This window comes from Theropithecus gelada, chromosome 7a (assembly GCF_003255815.1).
Source record: "Theropithecus gelada isolate Dixy chromosome 7a, Tgel_1.0, whole genome shotgun sequence".
Taxonomy (NCBI): Eukaryota; Metazoa; Chordata; class Mammalia; order Primates; family Cercopithecidae; genus Theropithecus; species Theropithecus gelada.
In genome coordinates, this window is record NC_037674.1 from 37,378,567 (window position 1) to 37,403,720 (window position 25,154).

General features: G+C 40.3%; 2 protein-coding genes across 3 annotated transcripts in view; one reads left to right on the forward strand and one right to left on the reverse strand.

Moving 5' to 3' along the window:
• VPS13C (vacuolar protein sorting 13 homolog C) overlaps positions 1-14,246 on the reverse strand; it is a 194,147-nt gene extending 179,901 nt beyond the window's left edge. Inside the window, exons 1-2 of one of the 2 annotated variants that reach the window (XM_025389713.1) lie at positions 14,054-14,246; positions 1,241-1,284 (exon numbers count right to left, since the gene is read on the reverse strand). In XM_025389713.1, coding sequence (XP_025245498.1) covers positions 1,241-1,284; positions 14,054-14,153 — 144 coding nt within the window. In that variant the 5' untranslated portion in view covers positions 14,154-14,246. The remainder of the gene's footprint in view (positions 1-1,240; positions 1,285-14,053) is intronic. The other variant, XM_025389712.1, reaches the window with a different exon arrangement.
• Positions 14,247-20,256: 6,010 nt separating this feature from the next.
• Positions 20,257-24,593, forward strand: C2CD4A (C2 calcium dependent domain containing 4A). Its single transcript, XM_025390238.1, has 2 exons — positions 20,257-20,764; positions 21,258-24,593. The coding sequence occupies exon 2, from the start codon at positions 21,287-21,289 to the stop codon at positions 22,403-22,405; it is 1,119 nt and encodes a 372-aa protein (XP_025246023.1). The 5' UTR covers positions 20,257-20,764; positions 21,258-21,286; the 3' UTR covers positions 22,406-24,593.
• Positions 24,594-25,154: the final 561 nt, after the last annotated feature.

The following is a 25,154-nucleotide window of genomic DNA, read 5'->3' on the forward strand; positions in this document are numbered from 1 at the left end:
GGCTAAAACAGAGTTCAAATAATTTGTCTCCTAAGTATGTCAGATATATATCCTGTCACTACAATTCTATTTATATTGTCATAAATAGAGAAAAAAAAACCTCTATTTCAATCTATAACAACAGAATCAGAAGGTCTAAATTTTTGTTTAAAATTTAAAAAGTTGTAGCATCCTATATAAAAAAGAGAAAAATATTTAAATATTTTGAGTACCTACTATGGGCCAGGCTCTGCTTCTCATCTTATTCAAGCCACAAAGACACAGAGATATTATATTGCTTTATAATTAACTCCACTGTACAGATGATTAAACTCATGCTAAAAGATCAAAGAAATTAAGAAGTTAGGCTGGGTGCAGTGCCTCACGCCTGTAATCCCAACACTTTGGGAGGCCAAGGCAGGTGGATCACCTGAGGTCAGGAGTTGGGAGATCAGCCTGGCCAACACGGCAAAACCCCATCTCTACTAAAAATACAAAAATTACCCAGGCGTGGTGGCACGCGCCTGTAATCCCAGCTACTAGAGAGACTGAGGCAGAAGAACTGCTTGAACCTGGGAGGCGGAAGTTGCAGTGAGCTGAGATCATGCCACTGCACTCCAGCCTGGGCAACAGACTGAGACTCCGACTCACAAAATTAAAAAAATTAAAATAAGAGGTTAGAAACCTGTAAAAATTAAACAATAAACTCATTAAGTGACTTCATAAACTCACATTTAGCCGAATAAGCTAAACAGAAACCTAATTGGGCAGGGGAGGGCATTGTTTTGCTTGTTTTCAACTCAACAATAAATGACACAAATTACTTTCTGGAGCTGGAGTCCAGAAAATCCTATTTTACCTCTTAATATTACTATAATAAGGCTAGACCGTCAATATATTTCCAAAATATAATTATTTATTAGCTATGTTATTTAAAATCCAGCCCTCATTTAGCTCAAAAATATGTAAAGATACTTCCGAAGGAAAATATTTCTATAGGGAAAAAGTCAACTACAAAACTATATAGTCAAATTAGATTAAGGAGAAACACTCCGTTTCCAAGAGATATTATTTTGATTATTAGGGGAAACAATTTCTAAATCTTTAATCTCAGACTTTCCAACAGCAAATAGTTAAACAAGTAATCCTTTGAGTGATTCCATCACTTTATCTAGTACCTGGTATCAGATGCCTAGTAAGCAAAGGTTTCTAAGAACTTACCAAATTAAGTGAGTTATTAGCATAGTTAAAAAAAACTTACCAGGGCATTTTCTTTTATCTGTAGATTATCTAAAGCCACATTTCCTTTAAAAAAAAAAGAAACAGAGGAAAAATATTACAACATACCAATTAGTAAATCTATCATAATGTAGTGCCAAGCACTAAGAAACCGTGCTAACTGTTAAGAATACAATGATAAACAAAGCTGACTTAAGAGGCTCCCAGCACAAAACAGTTGCTATATATGCTCACGAGTTATTAATTGTAGCATACTATAGGTTAAGCCAGTGTAAAAGAAATTATAAAATACTAAACTAGCTAACATTTAAACAAACAATGGGAAAGAAGTTAGAGCTTTTTGGACAGAAGAACTTTAAGATAAAGAAAGTAGCCATCATTTTGAATGATTAAGCCAAAATCTCAAGATACAAAGAGATGATTACAAGGTCAGATCAATCATCCTGGGTTACTTAATATGGCATCAATTAACATTTTCTTCAGAAACATGGTGTTAGTCTTTCATGTCTCCAAACATTCTACCTTCCCAATGATTACTGTATGTGCTTCTAATATTCTTTAATCAGTCCAACTTTTATTATATTCATACGCTAAGTTATAAAAATACTATTACATGACTCAAATTTTAAACACTATTCCTATATTTGTTGATACACAATAGTTAAATATTCATGCTCACATAAAAATTTAAGGAAAAAGTTTTCATTTCACTTAAATTATGTTAAGGCTAATAAAACTATAGTTTCAACATTAAATGCAGGCATAAATTGCTGTTATATGTTTTCTTAATCATTTATGACACATTTATTTTTTAAAACCTATAGTAGCTATACTCCCCATTAATATTTTTCAATCAAGTAACTTTTTCTTCCGGGTATTTTGGAGTAAATTTAAAAGTATATTTGATTTGTTTACGTCATTTTAGAGATCTGCTTTTCCCAGATCTCAAAATTATTAAACAAACATTTATTAAGCACCCATTATATGTTAGGTGCTGGAAAGAGAAAGATTACTAGAACAATACCCCTGCTATGAAGGCACTCAAACAGCTTAGTAGAGGGGACTATGCAAAAGTAACTGCGGTTTTTGCTATTACTTTTAATGACAAAACTGCAACTACTTTTGCACCAACCTAACAATTCTCTAAAATTTTAGAAATATTCCAATAGAAGTGCACACAAGATGAAAAGGAGGAGCCACCTAACTGCCGAGGGAAATCAAGAACACACATAGGTTTAGGCTGGAAGGCTTAAGTAGTATTTACTGGGTGGATAAGAAAAGAGGGCAAATAGGTAAGTGTGAGTAAGGCACACTTTAGAAAGCACATATGTTTTGGTATAACTGGAGGGTAAAATAAAAGGATACAAGATTAGTTCAGAAAGGTAGGCAAGGGCCAGACTAATGAAGAGCTTTCAGGATAAAAAATTCCAGACCCACCAAAACAAAGAGACAAAATATATAAAACAGAGATTATGTTATTTTAGAATCATTACTCAACTGTCCTAAGGAATAACTATTGATCTGTCCAAGCAATTTAGCTACAAGGATATTTCAGTATTGAGAGGGAAAGAAGGAAGGACAGAAGGAGGGAGGGAGGGAGGAAAGCAAGGAAAGAAGGACCTAAAGATCTAAATGTCCAGCAAGAAGGCGTAACTCACAATACATCTATATTACAAATAAACAAAAAAAAGTAGAAAGACATGGGAACTTGTTCATAGAATACTGAGTTTTTAAAAAGTAAAAGAATGCCCAGATTGACCTAATTTTAAAAGTATCTATACATGCACAAGTATGTGTGCATTCCACACATACACAGAAAAAAATGAAAAACTGTCAGATGCCATAATGCTCACACTGGTTATTTCTATGTAATAAAGTTCATTTTCTGTGTACGTACAGTTCTCAAATTTTCTAAAATAAATTGTCAAAAACTATAATGAAGGAAGAAAAGGAGGAAAAAACTTCACAAATGGTAAGAAAATACTATAGTACATAGTAGGAGGGAAATGAAAGAATACAGTCAGTCAGGAAACTTCTATAATACACTGAAAAGAAATTAAAACCTAAAATAAGGCAGTAACTTCAGGATCAAAGAGGTAGAGTCACAGTAAAGAGTTATTTTGGAGGCAGATTTGACAGGATATCACCACCGCCCAGATGTAGGAATAATAAAGTAGTCATGGAAGACTAGTGTGTTCAGCAGCCAGGGGGAAGAGGTCCTTACATATTACATATGCACTAAAATTACATGAAGACAAATATTCCTGGATTCAAATCTGTCACATGATGAATGACACAAAATTACAATTGAGAAATCTATTCTAGCCCACAGGGTAATCTGCACAGATGGTACTGCCTATCTGAAGCCATCCAAACTAGTTTAATAAGATCTAAGGCCATATGCAGACTTTCAACTCTGCTCATAAATTCTGACTGTTCTACCTAGTCATTCTCAATTGGTGGGCCAAGGGTCACCAGGAGTGATCAGAAATCATCTGCGTTGGGGATGAAGTCTTTATAACAATTGTTAAGGCACTAACACAATGTTTGTAAAAATATAAATATACTTATAAAAAATGGGCTGTTTCTGTTGCAGTGACACGTTACTTGTTTGATCAAGTAGTAGCATAGCAGGTGGTAGTTAAGATGTGAAATATTGAAAACTACCAGTATGGCTAACAGAGTCAGACAAGTATATTTAGACAGACTGCCAGACAAAAAGAGATTGTACTTATTATTACTACTGGGTGGTAGAATTAAAGATAGATTTTTTATTAATGTTTTTCAGTATTTTCTAGTTTTTATGATTAGATATTATTTTTATGTGAAATTATTATGGAAATTATAAGAAGGAAAATGCAGAAACAAAACAAAAGTAAATTCCCATGTCAATATGATTTAAATATTTTTATATAAATTTTTTCTGTATCTAGTATTGCCTTACCCCCAGACACATAAGAATAACAAATAAATATTGGCTGGTGCACGGTGGCTCACACCTGTAATCCCAGTACTTTGGGAGGCCAAGGTAGGTGGATCACAAGGTCAGGAGTTTGCAACCAGCCTGACCAACATGGTGAAACCCCATCTCTACTGAAAAAAAAAACACAAAAATTCGCCGGGCATGGGCATGGTGGTGTAAGCCTGTAATCCCAACTGCTCGGGAGGCTGAGGCGGGAGAATCGCTTGATCCAGGAGGCGGAGGTTGCAGTGAGCTGAGATCGTTCCACTGCACTCCAGCCTGGGCGACAGCAAGACTCCATCTCAGAAAAAAAAACAAAAAAACAAAAAAAGAAGTATCTATTTCTGCCACCCAGTCTGACAAACGCATACTTCCTCTTTGAAAATGTGAATGTTATCTAACAAACAGTAACTATAACAGTGAAATAAGCATAATACATTCTCCAAGTTATTTGCACTGAAGGAGGAGCTCTAGTTCTAATACAAAGAATAGGAAAAGAATAAGCAGTATAATTCAGATTAACACTGGCACCAGTATAAAGAGGTAAAAGTGCATTCCTTCGTTCAACCAGTAGATGAGCACTTATCTTGGTAAGGCACTGGACTAACAAGTACTCTCCACTAAACTGCATGCTATTCTGACTGATAAATATGCAGCAGTGTCATTCCATACCCTATGAATTCCAGAAATCCTGTTTAAAGAAAAAGAATTTATAAGACCAAGATTAAACCAGATCTCCCCTAAAAATCAACCATTTTATATTTAACTGAACACCGATGAAAAAGATTTCATTTTCCTTTTCTACCTTAAGACAACATAATAATACTATACAATGTAAATAACTTTACTGCGATAGCCAGATCACCAGGGCTAAGAACACATAGGAGTCATAGAAAGTTCTCAAAAAAACTGAAGGAAGGGTAAATATTTGTGTCTAATCTTAAAAAAAAAAAAAAAACCGGGATATGGTGACTAATAATTGGAGATGAATAAACTTAACTCTGCCAGCAAGGAAAGCTCTAAAGCCAATCCCACAATCAAGCGGCTCTAATCTTGCCAAGTCTAAACAGATTAAGGTGACAGACAAGGAAATTCTGTGAAGTGATCTCCCTTATGCTGGACTGACAGGCCCACGAGAGGAGGCTAGACAGTATGCTTAGTAAGTAGGCTGTGCTTCAGAAGAGACCCCATATGATTCTCATTAATAAACTATAAATATTTTGGATGTGCATACACTGCTAGAAAGTCACCATAGTTTCAAAGCCGATCTTGAAAGACATTTTAAGAAATACACTAAAAGGGCCAGGTGCGGTGGCTCATGCCCTTAATCCCAACACTTTGGGAGACCAAGGCGATTGGATCACTTCAGCCCAGGAGTTGAAGACCAGCCTTGCCAACATGGCGAAACCCTGTCTCTACTAAAAAATACAAAAAATTAGCCAAGCATGATGGCAGGCACCTGTAATCCCAGATATTCGGGAGGCTGAGGCTGCAGAATCGCTCAAACCAGGAAGGCAGAGGTTGCAGTGAGTCAGGATCATGGCACTGCACTCTAGCCTCAGCAACAGAGCCAGAGCAAGACCCAATCTCAAAAAAAAAAAAACACTAAAAGGGTAAATCCTGTATCAAAATTTAGTATTCTTCTTCAGTGAACCAGAAGATGAAAATGTAAGTAAATTAGCTAATGACACAAAGAGCTGGAGTCATTGCAAAAAATAAAAAACTAGAAATAGTTGCTAAATTATAGAAAACAACCAAGCTAGTATATTTATAAACAAAAATCAAATGGTACTGGCACAATATGGAAAAGCCTGCCTAAGTCCAAGAATGGCTTTTTAAATACATAGTGGCCTACAAAATAAGAAATATAGTCCTATTGTTAAATACCTCCAACCAGAAATAATCTCTCTAAACTTTTGCAGAAATTCAGGCTATACCTTTCTTATGGTACTTAACACTTAACTTTATATAAATCCCCAGTCTGATTATAAACTTTTTACTGATTCTCCTCAGAGTAGGTACTCAATAAATATTGACTCCAGAATGCATATTGTACTGGGGTGGAAACAACCACAATAAGATCATAAATCTTTATATTTTAGAAAACACTTTCAGATATATAGCATTACTTGATCCTCACAGCCTCCTAGGCAAGAAACAGGTTGTATATATTAAGCAATAGAAGCTGAGGCTTGGAGAGGTTAAATGACTAGCCCAAGAATTCTATGGCAACCTAATAGTAAGTGGTAGCCCCAAGGCTCAAATCTTACAACACTCAATGCTATGTTCAGAACAACACTGTTCTCCCAAATAGCAGAGCATAAAGGGCGCAGGATTTTAATTTAGAAGGTAATTCTACCTCCCTGGAAAACAAAAATGCCATAAAAGAATCAGACTCAGCATTCACAGGCCAGTGTGGTTGTTGGTTCCACTTTTGGTCTCTGTATTTTCAAAGAGATGTAAAAAAATCCAAAACAAAAAGGATAACTAAAATTAGTGTAACAAGGGCACAGGCTGAAAGGCAGGATACAGTCAAGTGGGTTATGTTCAGAGTATAACCAGAAGAAAAGATAGCGCCACGGGGAAAAACAGATGCAGGAGATGGTATTACAAAATGGTCATTTTAGCACTTTTTAAAAATCTATTTTTTTCCTCAAAAGACAGAAGTTCTCAAGTTATGATTTAGAACTATTTGGGACCATAAGATTTTCAAATCTAAGCCCCTCTCACTTTATACATGAAGATATTAAAGTCTAAAGAGATCTGGTAGTTTATCCAAGGTTATACAATTTTTTTGTGGCAGTACTAAGAATAGAATCTATGTCTCTGACTCCCAGGTCAACGTTCTTAATATAAAACATAGAGGTTAATCCAAAACTGCGATTAAACACAAAAACCATCCAACAAACAAAAACACCATGCTATACTCCATGAAACTAGCTTTGCATATAAAGAACAGTGAAATAAAGAATGCTATGTACTTATTTTTTAAGATTTTGTTTATGTATCTATAAGATAAACATTATTTATTTGAAAGCATATCCAAATGTTCTGACACATTCATTTTCCAAGGAGGTGAGCTAAAGTAGATGATTGAACAGTTTTTTAAAGCATGAATCAAATTATTTTAATGATTTATGTTTTAGCAAAGAATACCAAAGAAAATATTATAGCTATTCATTTCAAATGAATCTAGCTAGTCAACCCAAATTAACCAATCTAGACTCCTTTTAATGAGTTCACAGTGACTTTGTCTTCAGAGAGGAAGACAGGAAAAGTAAAGGAAACACTTCTGACTCTCACTCCTCTCATTTCCCTACTGAAACAGGAAGTTTTGGCAAAGAAAGGTAGAAAGCTGCAACATCACCACTGAACTTTCTCCCTTTCAATTCACTTCAGGGATCCTATAATATGGAGTAGTGTGGTAGAGCTTCCTAGCAGAATGGTTACCAAAGCACCAATTCTCAGTTCTAGTTCTAGAAAAGAAGTGAATTTGTAATTAGTAATGCTACTTAAATATGTGAAAAGGTGCTTAAATTTAAATTTTTATTCACTGCTTTAACTGGTAGTAACTGAGCCTAAATATATATTACACTATCAACCTTTTCATTATTGTTTATTTTATATGGGATAGGACAAGCTAATGAGAAATGTGGCCTCCACTACACCAAGTGTTGGCTGGGAGGAAAAGACTAAAGAAAATTCCTCTACAGGTTTAGAAATACCTAGATACTGCCATCTTTTATGTGTCAAAGCCAAAAAAAAAGCAAAAAGAGCTGCTTTTTCTTTCATTCTCAAGCTGCCCTATAGGTACCTCTTATGACAATATATTACAGTATATTAAATGATATATAATATATTAAGTATACGTTAGATATACTTAATATTGTTAAATTATATAATATATAGTCTGATATATACTATATATACACATATATATACACACAGTATATCAGCATGAGCCTGGAACTTCATTTATCTTGTCACTGTCATTGACTGTGGCTCCTTACTCACCAATATCGGTTAAAGAGCAGAATGAAAGATAAAGATACATTATTTAACTACCTTTTCTCACTATGAATGTGGAGGAAGCGGCAGTACCACTCATCCAATGAAGGATCTCACGTTGTTCTTGCCTTGCTCAAATCACAAAAGTTCAAAGACAGAAGAGATGACCTTGTCTAACCTTTTCACTTACAGATAAGCAACTAAGGGCCACTTGTCAGAGACATGCCAAAAGCCACACAACTAGACGGAAGCAGAGATGGAATAAGATTAAAGAGGTTGGCTCATTCCCAGTCCAGTGCTCATTCTCCTTTCTTATGCCGCGCTGCTCCAACAATATCTGGCAGCTCAAGGGGAAGTGTCAGGAGTGGGATAAAGGACAGCAGAGTAAAGAGCACAGGTTCAGTCCTGTGTGCAGGGCCACAGATTCTGAGGGCATGGCACTTGGCTTCTATTCCTGGTCACCAGAGTCACCCTGGTATCTAACATATCACAGCCTCTATGTTGATTCCACCTGTCCAGTGCAATTGACAACAACAGAGTTCTGAGTTCTGGAGGATTTTCCTGCTGACTGCACAGAAAATCATTTTGAAAAATCAAGTTGACAAAGCTTCTACATTGCAACAATACTACTCAAATCAAATTGCAAAAGATGTGGCATTTCAACATACCTTTTCAAATATGTTACCCTTAAAACAATTATATCCTGGACACATCTCAATAGCTAAGGGCTATGCAATTTATCTCTTGGTACCAGTTTGTGGCAACCAAAAATCTAGATGAACCTTCCTACTTACGTAGGCAGTACATACGCACCAGGCACTTTTCTGAACCTTGAAAGCCTGACTTACAAACTAGCTGGTAGGTAATACTGTAAAAGTATAAGCATAAATTCAAAGGCAAATAGGGGTCTTATTTTAAAGAAATTTGTTTGGAAAATAAGAAATGTTTAGACACGTAATGATAGCTCTACACAAAATTACCACTCAATAGAAGATTGATACCTCTAAGAAAACCAAACACCACATGTTCTCACTCCTAAGTGGGATTTGAACAATGAGAACACACGGACACAAGGAAGGGAACATCACACACCAGGCCCTGTCAGGGGGTGGGGGCAAGGGGAGGGAGAGTATTATGACAAATACCTAATGCATGCAGGGCCTAAAACCTAGATGATGGGTTGATAGGTACAGCAAACCACTATGGCACATGTATACCTATGTAACAAACCTGCACGTTCTGCACATGTATCCCAGAACTTAAAGTAAAAAAAAAAAAAAAAAAGAAGAAGAAGAAGATTAATACCTCTAAAAGTCTGAAGTTAGAAGAAACATCCTTATGAAAATAAAACAAAGACTGTTTTCCATCACCCAGCTAGGTTTGTTAATCATTATTATTATAATATCATCAACAATGACAAAAGATTTTGACATAATCGATCTCACAAATACATTGAGTGTTATATATCCACTTTACAGATTAGGAGACTGAGAATTGAAATGTTGTGCCCAGGATCCCACAGCTAATAAATAATCAAGGTCTCAATTATCCACAGTGGCAAGGATTTTTAAAAGGAAATTCTGCTTAAATTACTTTTAAAATACGTAAGAATTGCTTGGCATTAAATCCATAAAGAATAGAAACAGAAAGACAATGTTTATTTGCTTTGCTTCTCAAATTTAAAGGCAACATCTAAAGTATACTTCCTGATTCTGGACATTCCAGTAATTTTCCCCAATCTTCTCAACTTTTTTTTTGAGACAGAGTCTCGCTCTGTCGCCAGGCTGGAGTACAGTGGCGCAATCTCTGCTCACTGCAACCTCTGTCGCCCAGGTTCATGCCATTCTCCTGCCTCAGCCTCCTGAGTAACTGGGACTACAGGCACCCGCCACCGTGCCCAGCTAATTTTTTGTATTTTTGTGTGTGTGTATGGAGATGGGGTTTCACCGTGTTAGCCAGGATGGTCTCGATCTCCTGACCTCGTGATCTGCCTGCGTCGGCCTCCCAAAGTACTGGGATTACAGGCACGAGCCACGGCGCCCAGCCTCTCAACCTTTTTTAATTGTAAATTTCATTATGAATGTCTATATATATATATGAATATATGCACAGTATGATCTTTTCCAAATCATGTAAACACAATATTTCAATTCTTAAAACTACTTCCAAAGATCACCCAAGCAACGATTATGCATTTTTATTGACATGATACCTTTCAGTCACTTAAGATATCAATTTCTCTCTCGAATTATAGATTTCATAAGAGTAATCTACTTCTTCCGTGTCCTTTCTAACTCCTTACTACAATTTTTTCTGCACCCAGGAGGTCCCTTACAAACGCAGAAGACAATCTCAGTCTTCTCCTTAGATTAGGGTTTCTCAACTAACATTTTGAGCTGGACAATTCTTCATTGCAGGAAGTTGTCCTCTGCATTGCAGAATGTTTAGTACTCCGGGGTCTATCTGCTACATGCCAATAGCACACCTCTTCCCTCAGTGTGACAACCAAAAATGTCTCAGACACTGTCAAATATCCCCTGGGTACAAAGTCACCTCCCATTGAAAATCACTGCTTTAGGCTAGTTAGATATTCCAGTTAAGATGTATCAAAGTAGTTTATCAATTGATTCCAAAGAATAGTAAGATCAGGTATGTGAAATATTTACAAGATGAATTCTTCTTCCCTTTCTCAAGACTTGAAAATTCAACAACAGAAACAACAAAAAACTCTGTGAACTGTAAACCTTATCTGCTAAAGCAAATAGTTGTCAAACAAGATTATATACAATTTTCAATTTTTTGTAAAACTTGTCAACATCATGGATATCATATCAGCTATTTTATTAAATTAATATTCCCATTTGTATACCCAAAAAAAATGAAGACAAATTTCTTTAGCAATATTTTGAAAGAACAGGAAAAATCAACTCAGATATCTTGCCTTCCAATTTTATTGAGAAATTAGGGTTATCAACAACAGATTGTGCAATAACGATAAAAGCTCGTGACTTCTAGTTTTCTCTAAGCAACCACAAAAATAAAAGGCAGCAAAACTTTATAGAGGCAGAGTTGTGAGCTGATAAAGCTAGGAGAATCCCTGACGATGCTCACTGGACACAACATGCGAAAGAAATGGGTTTATTTGCTCAGGCCTATTCTAAAGTTAATGTTGGCCACTGGCAGAATACTTTATTCTAAAAATTTTTAAATGAGATGAAAGTAAGTCTCCTTTTCTAGATTTCACCAAAAAAAAGACAAAAGAGGAAATAATATAAAATTACAACATTTTTAATTTCAGTTGTGAAAAACTTCCAAATCTTCATGCAGTATACTCCTCAATGTCATTGTAAAACCATTATTAGAAGAACAGGATATTGGCATCACCTTAGAGATGTTACCTACTCCAACCTCCAATTTTAAAGATAAAGGAGAATAACATTTGATGGCAAAGGAACCTTTGACCATATCCATACGTTTTATCTTCTGAAAAAGAAAATGTCTAAAGTAAATATGCCATAATATAATATTAAAATATGAGTAATTACATGAAAATATTATATTATTTAAACTTTTATTTAAAATATTATTTAAAATATATTTAAAATATTATTATATTTAAACTTTTCAGAATTTAAAATATTTTTTCTATAAAAGTTTAAATTAAGATGAAGAAACTAAGGCTCAATAAGGTAAGTGGCTTGTCCAACACAGCACACCATTCACTAGGCCTATTCAGATTTCAGATTTGCTACTCCAGTGCATTTTCGAATTTCAAATGTTTACAAACTATAAGGAATTACTGGAAATGATATTGCCAGTATTCTGAAGAAACACTTCATTTCTGCAGAAGGTGCTGGTCATTTATGTCCTTAAATCTCTTTCTTTACTTCCCTTTCTTTTACATTGCATTGAGTGTGGTGGGGGGATGTAAACAAAGTATGTACAGTAGGCCCTCTATATTCACGGATTGAACCAACTACAGACCAACTGCAGATCAAAAATATTTGGGAAAAAAATAAAAAATATCAATTCGGCAATAAAAATAATGCAAATTAAAAAACAACAGAACTATTTACATAGCATTTGCTTGTACTGGGTATTATAAGTAATCCAGAGATGACCTAAAGTATACAGAAGGATGTGCATAGGGTACATACAAATACTAGGCCATTTTATTTAAGGGACTTGAGCAACCTCCGATTTTGGTATGGTCAGGGGTACTGAAACCAATCCCCCATAGATACCAAGGGACTATTGTATTGTTGGGCAAACCACAGTGAACCAATCAAATGATCAGCCACCTATTAAAAACAGGCTCTTGGCCAGGCACTACAGGTCACACTTGTAATCCTAGCACTTCGGGAGGCTGAGGCAGGAGAATCACTTGAGCCCAGGAGTTGCAGGCTGCAGTGAGCTATGATCTTGCCACTGCACTCCAGCCTTGGCAACAGAGCAAGACCCTGTCTCAAAAAGACAAAAAAAAAAAAAAAAAAAAAACAGGCTCTTCCGCAATTCAGGGTATCACTCACGGTTCTATAAACAGCAATGCCCACTATATGTTCCATATATGTAATTATAAATTTTAGAAGCCAAGTTTAAAAAGAAAAAAAGTAAAACTAAAAAACACAGGAAATACATTTTAATATTATATTTAATTTAACTCAATATATTCAAATATTATTTCAACACATAAGCAACATAAAAATTAGAGGTATTATATTTTTTCTCCTACTTCTTTAGGAGTAATACTTATTCAAAACGATGTTTTAATTCATGCTAACAGCACGTTTCAATTAGCACTAACCTCATATCACGTGCTCAACAGCTACAGTGGCTAGTGGTTACCCTAGTGGACAGGGGAAGTCTATAGCTATTTGTTGCTGCTTGAATTAAAAGCAGATCCATAAGTTTGAGTCGTTTTTTGAATATTCCTCCAAAGCTGACAAACTTCCCACATCTTTTGTGGAGTGAGAAAGTCCCAAAGTCCTCAAAGCTTAACACGTAATTCATGCAAACGATTAAGCTTGTTGAAGAGTGCATGTTTAAGTACACTATTTACTGAATACTTCTATACACTTAATCTCCAGGATAAAAACTTTGGCATAAATTCCTGGGCATACAACCAAGCAGACACCTAATTAATGACGATGCTGGTCGAGGCTTGAATTTCCCTCTACTGCTCCAAAACAAAATTCAAAATCCTCTTCGTATTGACGGAAAAGTAAATATTAAAGGAAGAAATAATTTTCACAGGAGCTGAAAGCATTAAGAGTAAGAATCTCTAAGCACACGCCTTTCTTAAAGATCTGTCTATTCCTCTCCAAACCCGGTAATCCTAAAGAGAAGGAAGCCAGTTCTTGCTCCCTGTAAAATGATAGTGAAGATAACTGCGAAATGCAATTTCCTTCTTTTTAGTGCCACTTCGAGCGTATATGACCAGACAACCATGCTCACTCCACGCGCTACCGAAACAGAAAGGGCTGTCTTTATGCTGTAGGGCCAAACGGGCCACGCTGAGTGCAGCGAGAGGACCACAGAGACGGGCAGGGCGGGGACAGCAGGCGCAGGGCAGGGACAGCAGGCGCAGGGCAGGGACAGCAGGGCCAGGGCTTGGCCTCGGAGGACTAGAAAGGTGGGAACTTTGGCAGCGCCGGCGGGATCCCGCCGCATCTCCCCAGCCGGGGTCGGGACTGGGACCCCGAGAATCCGCGGGCGGCAGAGGCTCCCGCGTAGAGCACCTGCCGCACCGGGAAGGGGGAGTCTCGGGCGGCGGAGGGAGCAGGGCCCGGGCAGGATCCCGGACGGAGCAGCCCTCGGCTGGGCCCTCAGCGCCCGCAGCCTGCCGGCCGCGCCCCTCTCGCTTACCGCCCCAGATGCCCAGCTTCAGCTGGGACTTGTTCAGGTTCTCCACATAGTCCCCCAGGAAGCGGTTCAGCAAGTCCGCGACCACCGACTCCAGCACCATGGTGGGGCTGAGGCAGCTTGGGAGGGAGGAGCCGGAACCACCCGGCCGCAGCTAAGGGCGGTGACCAGCGCTACGAATGACAGCCCCTCCGGCGCCGGCCCACCCCCGCGCCGCGCGCGTGACCCCGCCTGTGCGCAGGCGCGCCGTCGCCCGGCCGGTAGCTGCGGAGGCCCTGTGGTGATCCAGAGGCCTTGTGGGCTTCGCAGCCCCGGCCCTCTGGGTGCCGGAGGAGGCGCGCAGGGGAAGTTAGCTTGAGCCTGTCTCGGCAGCCGTGCACGAGAAAAAAAGGACCTTCGAGAAGAACAAGGGAGGGCAAGAGTTACCAAGCACAGGGTCATCTATGTGGCCGCTCTGCTTTCCCGCCTCCCGGCTCTGTCCGGAGCCGCCGGGCCTGGAGTGTGCGCTGAGCGTCACCTAGGCAACCACCCTTGCACCTCTGGATCAGGTGGAGGAAAAGGACAGACTGCGTTCTTGTCCTGCTAGAGTTCGACTCCGCCTGGGGCTTGGTCTCTGCTCCTTGAAAACACACAGGTTTTTTGTTTTGTTTTTTCGAGACAGGGTCTCGCTCTGTTGCCAAGGGTGGAATGCAGTGGCGGAATCATAGCTCACTACAGACTTGACATCCTGAACTCAAGGGATCCTCCTGTCTCAGCCTCCTGAGTAGCTGGGACCACTGGCGCGCGACAAATAATTTAAAAGTGGGAGGAAGGGAACAGAACCACATCAAATGGCAGATATCATAGAATGAGAACTGAATATACGCGTTTTGTGGGAAACTCATTCTTTTCCCTTTCTCTAAGATTCGCTTTTAATTCACTAGCCACTGACTAGTTACCTATCTCATTACAGAAATAAAAAACAAAACGCAGTAGTGCCTTTTTAAGTATGAGTTACTTGTTATTTATGTGTCACTTTCTTCCATGCTATCGTTGAACTGTCTTTGATGTAGCACGACCTTAAAAGCAGAGCTTTTATACCACAAGGTCTTTCAACCCTTGTGAAATTTAACCACCCATTGACACCTCTTTAGAGAACTGGACATTTTTTCCTAAAATATACTTCCAGAAGTTGTTGAGATGCAGTAAACAGAAAGAAACCTAAGAAATGCTGACTATTTGTAGTCACAAGCATTTATTAAGTGTTTTGCGACGAGGAAGTGTCTGAGAAAATACTCGTGTATTTTTCTTAAACAACCTAGGCTTGCACAAGATCACAAAGAAAAATCTTAAGTTGAAGCTCCACTGGAAAAGAAAGAAAATAAAAATGGCTACAATTGGGGTTGTGTATTAAATAAAATTTAAGGTACAAAGAAAGACGCAGTCAGTTTTAACCAGCGAGATCACTTTCCTCTCCCACTCCTGCACACTGCAGTCTTCTTTAAGAAGATAAATCTTTAACCGTTTGTTTTTCCTGCTGGTCACACAGACAAAATACTAGTAAGCACTTTGGATTTCTTCACCATCCACAACCAAATAACAGCCCAACCTGTCTATTCTGCTTTCTCCATCCTTCCTAAATTCTCCGTGTTTTTCTTCCGGACCACGCCATCTCCTTGAAACTCACTTCCTAGCCTCCAGTTATTCCTTCCTCCAATCTATTCTCATGAACACCAGACTTGGTTTCCCAAAGCATGGGTGAGCTTAAGTTGGTCACCTGCTCAAAAACATCCAATAACTTCCCAGTGTTTAGAACACTGTCTTCAAACTTTCTCCAGATTCTTTCTCGTCATACACCCTAACAATCCCGCTTCCTTTTTACATTCACACTGACTATACACCAAGAGGAATATAAAGAAGCAATATATGTTCTGGTTGACGTAAGGCATGTACCATACAAAGTTAAAGAAACCAATCCAAGGATGTATGAATAACAGTATAAGATGATAGGAAAGATGGCACAGGCAACATAGCTTGGTCAAGCAGGTGGAATAATAGGCACAATCTTTTGGGAGAAGTGAGGAACACTAATGCTTTGTCTAATAAAGTAATTCCTTACAGTTCTATGGTATGACTTTATAATTTTGAAAAAATAATGTGTAAATGTGCTTTCATATGCATCATTAAATTTTATTATGTTTCATTTATACTTATTTATACTTCATAAGGCGTCATGTCATCATGCGAAGGTAGGCATTTTCGTGTAATCCTCACAAAAGATCTCTGAGGTAAATAATGCAGGTAGTATGGTCCTCATTTTATAGAAAAATTAAGCTCGAGAATGTTAAGTAACTTACCCAGAATCACACAGCAGATATTAATTTCCTTTGCTTCCCTGAGCACTGCCACCCTTTTCTCTTCCAGTAATTATACAATTTAATCAACACTGGGCTATTAGTCATTCTCAGAGATCTTACTTTGAAAGGTTCATGGTAGAAAAAATAAATCTCAGGGTGGAAAATTTGGCTCTAAATTTTTGGTACAAAAAAAATGCTAGTACCATATAGTATAAAAAGCTTTAAATTTTACCATTTTCCATTTTCAGCATGTTTTAAGGAATTGATTATGTGCATTCAGTAATGCCCCAAATCTTCCATTATTTAACAAGTCAGAAATGTACAGTCCCAATTTCAAACAAACTATAACCAGTGTCAAGAAACACCATTAGCACCCTTATGTATGGCATTATATCAGAAACAATTTGGATACAGAGGTTAAAGAAAATGAGCATTCTAATTAATTCTAGGTCTTGCCTTCATTCTGGCTTAAGAACAGTGAGAATGACAACAAAGGAAATTACAAAACTAAACTTCAATGAGAGACTAAACAAAAACAGATGAGCAAAATATTATTTCTGTTAAAAATATAGGTTAGGGACACTTAAAAATTAACTGAAAAATGTTTAAAAAAAAAAAAAAAAAAACTTCACACTAACCACCACCCATACCCTATTCCCCAACCCTAGAGTTTTTGGAGAAAAGCACAAAGAATCTGGGGGAAAGGAAATGGAGGAGAAAGCTGGAGTATAAGCCATGACACCATGGACTGCAGGAAAAGTTAGGGAGGTTAACTAGAAGAAAGCACGGGAGTGGATTGTAGAATGTTAGTGCCAGAGGGAGGATCATCCTGTTAATCCAACCCCCTCAATTGACAGATGGAGACACTGAGTGCCAGGGAGAATTAAGGGTTTGCCCAAAGTCCCACAGGTTAGTGACTATCAGAGCAAAAAGCCAAACGCAAGTGTCCTGACTCCCTGCTCTGTATTCTTTCCAGTACTCCATACTCTAGTTGTGTTGAACAAGGTGCATAAGTCAGAACACTGGTATTTTATTGGTTGTAATCTCTCTTCTTGCTTTCCTTGACACTCAACCTCCTATATTTTGTGAAATGTTTAATTTCCTTTTACTCTTAGAGCACCTCTGTTCTCAATGGTATGTGATCTATTTATGCTCACTTTACAGAATTGTTTTCCAGCTCCAATAGCTACAGCTGGGAGCTTGGAACAGCGACTGTCTTCCTCTGAGTAGATTTGTGTGTTTCGGGCACCCTGTTACACCATCCTCCCAAGTACTGGGTGGTTGGCTTATGCTTCCGAGTTAAGTAAAACATAAGGCTTAACAGGGTCACAGGGACCAGCCACACAATGGCAAATCTCTGCTATTTTCAAGAAATCATGTACAGGAAATGCTATTAAGGTGTTACTAAAGAAGGTGAATCATTAATAAAAACAAAGTAAATCTGCTTTGCTTGCCTGAGGAGAAAAATGTTTCTAAAGGAATCCATGTGTGGATCAGCTAATCCCTGGCCAAGCAAACATTCATAATAAAATAATGATAGTAATAATAATAGCTGTTAGCCAGCGCTTAACTGCCAGCCAAGCATTTTCATGCATATATTTTTAACCCCCATAACAATCTTATGTGGTCGGTATTACTACCCTCATTTTATAACTTGAGCTCAAACAGGTTCATTAACTTGCTGAACAACTTTTCAGCCAACTTCTCAGACTGTAAACTCTGATATGTGCTCCTAATCACTTTAAACAGGAGCTCTCAACAGGGCTAACAACATCTTGTCTCACGAGAAAAGCTGAGTCAGAACACATGCACATGGCCCTCAAGTATATAATTTGGTAAAACTTTTCCCATAGATTTAGCCCTGGCCCAAGAATTTTGGCAAAGAGTAGCGGTGATTTGAAGACAAAGAAGTAGGCTGGGCTTAGTGGCTCACACCAGCCTGAGCAACACGGCAAAATCCCATGTCTATAAAAAATACAAAAATTAGCCAGGTGGTGGTGCATGCCTGTAGTCCCAGCTACTCAGGAGGGTGACATGGGACAATCACCTGAGCCTGGGAAGTTGAGGTTGAAGTGCCCATGATTGTGCCACTGCACTCCAGCCTGGGCATCAGAGTGAGCCCCTGTCTCAAAAGGAAAAAAAAAAAAATGGCATAGCTAGTCAAGGGCACAGTAAATCCAGAGAACCATTAATCCTGCCTCCTACTAGAAACATATAAGTAATGTTCAGGCCAGGTACGGTGGCTCATACCCATAATCCTGGCAATTTGGGAGGCTGAGGTGGGCAGATCACTTTGATCCCAGGAGTTCAAGACCAGCCTGGTCAACATGTTGAAACTCCATCTCTCCAAAAAAAAAAAAAAAGTTAGTCGGGTGTGGTGGCTCATGCCTGTAGTCTCAGCTACTTGGGAGGCTGAGGTTGGAGGACTGCTTGAGCCTAGAAAGCAGAGGTTGCAGTGAGCCAAGACTGTACCACTGCACTTCAGCCTGGGCAAGAGAGTGAGACCCTGTCTTAAAAATAAATAAATAAATAAATAAATAAACAAATAAATAAATAAATAAAGTTCAGTAGTCTCTTCTTACGCCTGCCTCACCCAGATGGAATTCAAATAGTTTATCCTCATCATTTTATTCCATCATTTATGGATTTACATAGCTGATAATGATCTTTTACGGACAACCTGTATCTACTTGCCTAGTATGGTGGCTGGAATCCAGAAAACATTCAGTACATATTGCTTTGAATGAATGAACTAATGAGCATTTGCTGTCTTCTGTAATAATAATATTATATCTGACATTGTGTATGTCAGGCCCTATGCTAAACTCTTCATATTCATTATCTTTATACTCATGATAACCCTGTAGGTTGACACTATTATGAATTTTAAATTTGATACTGTGGCTTAGAAAGGTTAAGTAACTTGCTCAATGTCACATAGCCACCATTCTGGCATTAACAGTAGATCTGATTTCAGGTCCAATTTTCTTAACCACTATACTTTACAACTTTCCTTCTATCTTTATAATAATCAGTTCTATGTATTTAGCACTTACCATGTTACAGGCATGGTGCAAAGTATTTTACTTTATTATATTAATTCCCCAAACAGCTCATTTATACCCAGTAGTAGGTATTATTTCCTCCATTTCCCATCATTATGTGACTTGGATAAGGTACTTGACCTCTGAGACTCAGTTTTCATCTATAAAAGAAGGATGATCTGAATATGCAGGGTTTCTGTGACAGTTCTACAGACTATATGTAAATCATCTAGCACAGTGCTTGTGTGTCCTGGAAACAAAATGCACATGCCCTATCCTGAAATCACTTTTGCATGAATTCAATTTAATTCATTAAACATTATTTAGATAAGTGAATAATCTGCAAGGCAGTATCTTAGGCAGAAACATCTGCCTGAACGCTGAACAAAATGCCTCAGATCTCTTTCAGCCTGAGCTAACTGGAAGCAATTCTCTTACAAAATGAACACGGGTTAGTTTTCAAAAGGAAGGAAAAGGGTCTCTCTGGTGGGCACGGCCTAGAAAGGCCAGATGTGGTCATCTCCAAAGGATGATTCCAACTGCCCAGATGCATGCAAGTGTACATTTTCCCAATAAAAAATCAGCACACATGGCTTAAGAAGTAGGTTGTGATTTTTTTAAATTGATATATAACGTACACACAATAAAGTGCTCTAATCTTAAGTGTACACTAGTTGATTTTTTTTTAACATATGGATACACCTCTGTAACTCCACCCCGATCAAGACATGAAATGTTCCCCCTAACCCAGAGTGGTTTATAATCAGAAAAGAACATCTAAAATCAGAACTGACAACCGGAAAGCAAGTAAAGAACTTCGAAAGCTGGACAACTGGGAAGCTGGATTTGGGGAAGGGTATTAGGCAAGAATAAGACAAACCGGTCTTGTCTTCATTTTAATGGTGAATGTAGAGTACTTCTACGTGTTCACATTCATTACGCCCGTCGATCCTCACAATGACTGTGCGGTATAGTAGAGACTTAATACCATTTTGCATGTGAGGAAACAGAAACTTGTTCCGGGTTTCTGAGGAAAACACCTCCACCTGAAGCCGGAGAGAGAAAGAACTGGGTCTCCAGGCCTTGCTCAGCAAATCCAGCCACGTGGCAGAGGGAAAGGGGAGGGCCTGGCGTCAGGTTACCAGGCAGCGCCCCTCTGCTCGGCCCACTGGCACGCGGTCCCGGCAACAAGTATAAAAGCTCAGGCCGGCTGTCCTTGAACACTGGTGCTGAACCCTGCCGCGCGCGCTTTGAATTTCCCAACGGCTAAGCGCCTCTCCTGGTCGGTGTCCCAGGCAGAAAGGTGCAGAGACCCATCTGACGCAGGACTTCAGGTATTTCAGGAGGGACCCATCGGCTTTCTTAATTCCCCGGGGGAATTCGTCTGAGGCTCTTTGCCTCTGCAAGGGGAGAACAAGCCACAGTTTCCCGGAAGGAATAACAATTATTTTAATTCTAGCTGAGGACTAGACAGCTATAGTCCAGAGTCAGGAAACGATTGCAAGGCAATCGTTGGCACAGAGAGCAGAGCGACTGAAGTTACAATCCAGTATTTTGTGAATCTCTGCCTTAGGCCAGCGAGGGCGGATAGAGATTAAAACAAGCTCCAAAGTGTGTATTACAACGGAGTTGAGATAGGACAAGAGAAAAACAATTGTTTTTCGCTCACTGAAAAATAGTTTGCAACAGCAGCATGCAGAGCAGTTTGACCTGTTTCGGGAAAGGCAGGAAGAAACACCCCGAAAGTATTAATAGAAGAAAAGGGACAGGAATTACTGCACCCCGAGGGGCTCGCTCTGACGATCGTTGTGCCTTTGTGCGTTGCAGGCAGACAAGCTCCAGCAGAGTGTGGCCAGATGTGGTGCCTGGAGCGACTCCGCTTCGGTCCTGAGTGCCTTCGGCGGAGCGGAGACTGGCTTCTCCCAGGTCGGGCGCGCAGAGCCAAGTCTCGTACCACCGCCGCGTGCGCAAACGTGCTCACTCCGGACCGCATCCCCGAGTTCTGCATCCCACCGCGGCTCGTGCCCCGCCTGGCCTTGGCTGCATTCCGGAATTCCTGGGTCGAAGAAGCAGAGACGGACGAGGGCGCCGGCCGCACGGACTGGGACCCGCGCTCGCAGGCCGCGTTGTCGCTGCCGCATCTGCCCCGTGTACGCACCGCCTACGGCTTCTGCGTGCTGCTCGAGAGCCCGCACACTCGCCGCAAGGAGTCGCTCCTGCTTGGGGACGCGCCCGCGCCCCGACCCCGGGCCCACACCTACGGCATCGGCGGCGGCGGCGGCGGCCCGGACGCCCTCCTGGGGACCCTGCGCTACCCGCGAGCTCAGGGCCCGGCCACCCCCGCGGCCCCCGGCGGTCCCCGTCCGCCCCAAGACGCGGTCGCCCCGCGGCCCCGCGGCTGCCGCCTCTTGCGTGTCCCCGACGGGCTGCTGAGCCGCGCGCTGCGGGCCGGGAGGAGTCGCCGCCTGGCCCGCGTCCGCTCCGTCTCCAGCGGGAACGAGGACGAGGAGCGCCGCGCGGGCTCCCAGTTCCCGGCCCGGGCCCCCTCCGCGAGCCCGCCGTTGTGCCGGGTCCCGTTTCCCGAGCGCCTAGGGGCCGAGGGCACCGTGGCTCTGGGACGCGCCGGCGACGCCCTGCGCCTGGCCGCTGAGTACTGTCCGGGAACCGGGTGCCTCCGTCTCCGGCTGCTCCGCGCCGAGGGCCTGGCGGGAGGCGCCCCCGGGCCCCGCGCCGTCCGCTGCAGCCTCAGCCTCGTCCTGCGGCCGCCGGGCACCGCGCGTCGGCAATGCAGCATTGTGGTGGGGCGCAGCCGCAAGGCCTCCTTTGACCAGGACTTCTGCTTCGACGGCCTCTCGGAGGACGAGGTGCGCCGCCTGGCTGTTCGCGTCAAGGCCTGGGACGAGGGCCGCGGCCGGGAGCGGGGCCGCCTGCTGGGCCAGGGTGAGCTGTCCCTGGGCGCCCTCCTGCTGCTCTGAGGGCCCAGCCCTCCCCGGGGCGCTCTGCCAGGGGACTCCGGACACTGATAGCCGCGTGGTACAAAATAAACGTGTATTTGTTCTTCTCATCAGGCCTGTTTCAGTCCAACACTGGCAGATATGATTATAGATTAACTATCCCAGTAAAAGATATGATATTTTCCATAGATGTCTCCAGAATTCTTTTCAGCAAATGGAATGGTTCTACAGTGTTTCCCAATATAGACAGCTATTTGCATACCATATGTACCACACACTCCTGGGAAATAATGAATCACGTGAAGTGTTAGAACTAGAAAGTGTCTTGGCCATCTATTTGCCCCAATCACCTCATTTTAAAATTGGCGCATTCCACAACATGCATCGAGACCATCTTGGAGCATTTACTTTTGAAGCATTTTGTTTAAGACCCCAGATAAGAAAATGAAGGCAATAGAGGTGAAGTGACTTGTCCAAGAGCAACAGTGAAGTATTAGTTGAAACTCCAGTCTGATACTCCTAGCTGTATCTTACTGGAAAACCTCTGGAGAAAATGAAACCATTTTAATGTTCTACGCTTAAATAATAGTTGTAATAGGCTAAGCGTGGCGGCTCACGCCTGTAATCCTGGCACTTTGGGAGGCCAAGGCAGGCAGATTGCTTGAGCCCAGGAGTTTGAGACCAGGCTGGGCAACATGGCAAGACTGCATCTCCATAAAAAATAGAAAATTTAGCCGGACGAGGTGGCATGCACCTGTAGTTCCATCTACTCTGGGACTGAGGCGCAAGGATCACCTGAGCCTGGGAGGTCAAGGCTGCAGTGAGCCGAGATAGTGACACTGCACTCCTACCTGGGCAACCGGAGTGAGACCCTGTCTGCAAATAATAATAATAATAAATAGTTTTACAAGTGTTAATTTGTTAATGTCAATCCCCAAAAGGAGGCACTGCTATGCCCATTTTACAGATGAGGATATTGAGGCACAAAGAGCAGAGTCAGAATTTGAACCTAGACAATCAGTATTTCACTCATTACTCCTACGTAGGTAATACCACAGTGTCTAAAGGGCTCGCTATTAAAGTTGCGAGAATTGTGCAGCTTCTCTCTGAAACTGTTGACTGTGAAGTTCGTGTCTACTTGCATTCCTCATCCTGCTTTTGGTGAAAAAGCAAATTGTTTGAAATGAGTAATTTATTATCTCATGCTAATAACTTCAGGCATTGAGATGAGCTGATGTGTCTAAGGCTCTGAGGAGGAAGCTAACTGGCCTCAGAATCACAGAAATGGGCGCCAGCCTTGTTGTAACCAGGTGAGCTAATCTGCTGGAATAGACAGTGGAGAGTGTACAGATTGCATGGTTTTACATCTGGCTTCTGATAATAATTCCAGATTTAACAATCCTGTTTTAGAGGATGATTTTTCCTCATCCCTTGAATTCACTGCCAGCAGGGCATTTTTTTTTCTTTTTCTTTATGCAAATAGGAAAATGCATCCTAAATGAGGGTTTAAAAATTGAAAACATTGAAATATACAGGATGGAGTTAAATATGACTCCATTGTCTATCTGGATTCAGAAATGGTTTCTGCTTTATTTTATTTCATTTTATCTTTTAGAACCAAGGCCTCACTCTGTCACCCAGGCTGGAGTGCGGTGGTGCAGTCACAGCTCACTGCAGCCTCTACTTCCTGACTCAAGCTATCATCCCACCTTGGCTTCTCAAAGTGCTGAGATTATAGGTGTGAGCCACCATGCCCAGCCAGTTTCTGCTTTTGTTAAAATTGTTCACAGTTTTATCCATTTATGTTCATTAAAAATGCTATTTAGAAAAGATAAAATAAATATTATACAAAATTCGAAGAAAAAAAAGAAAAGAGTTTCTGTTTCAGTCACAAATTGGGGTTACTGTGATGTGTATTTATAATGATGACCGTTAAATAAATGTGAAGAATACTGTGAATTCTATAACTCTATCAAAATCAGCCACATCCAGAAGCTTGCAGTGGTTAACCAAATGAATGATGACATACAGTAGTTCAGATCTATCATGTGCTCTTCTATCTAATCAGTAAATATTTCCTTGGCCCTCAAGCCAACATTCATTTTTTATGTATAACCTTCTTCATTATTTTGGAATTTTGGTAGGGTAACTACTAACAATTTCACAAATGTAGCACTCTAAAAGGAAAATAAATGGAGAATGAAAACAACTTGGCTACGTATAATATCATTGTGGGTTTTAATTTTTCTGTTTTTAAAATAAAAAATTGCATTGACAGTTTAAATAGCGCAAGTTTTTATTCCAGAAGATGTTGCAATAACTATTGTCACTAGATTATATATGTGTCATTTTGTTAAGTAGATTTTTTTCATGAAAGTAAATCAATGCATTTGAGAGATCTAAATTTTTTATGAAATAGTGGTGGTGATTTCCAGACAGAATCTCCATTAATGGCAAATTATGGTTGATCAAATAATCTGAGTCTCATCAAAAAGGTTTTAAAGGGGCTGAGATAGAATCATAAATTATAAAAGCATAAAATTTTAGAGTTGAAAAGAACTTTAATATTTTTGTGCCTTTTAATATCATGCGCGGTGGCTCATGCCTGTAATCCCAGCACTTTGGGAGGCCGAGGCGGGCGGATCACAAGGTCAGGAGTCTGAGACCAACCTGACCAACATAGTGAAATCCCATCTCTACTAAAAAATACAAAAAAATTAGCCGGCGTGGTGGTGTGCACCTGTAATCTCAGCTACTAAGGAGGCTAAGG

Excerpts from the sequence above, each read along its gene's own strand:
- C2CD4A (XM_025390238.1), top strand. The coding sequence starts at position 21,287 with ATGTGGTGCCTGGAGCGACTCCGCTTCGGTCCTGAGTGCCTTCGGCGG.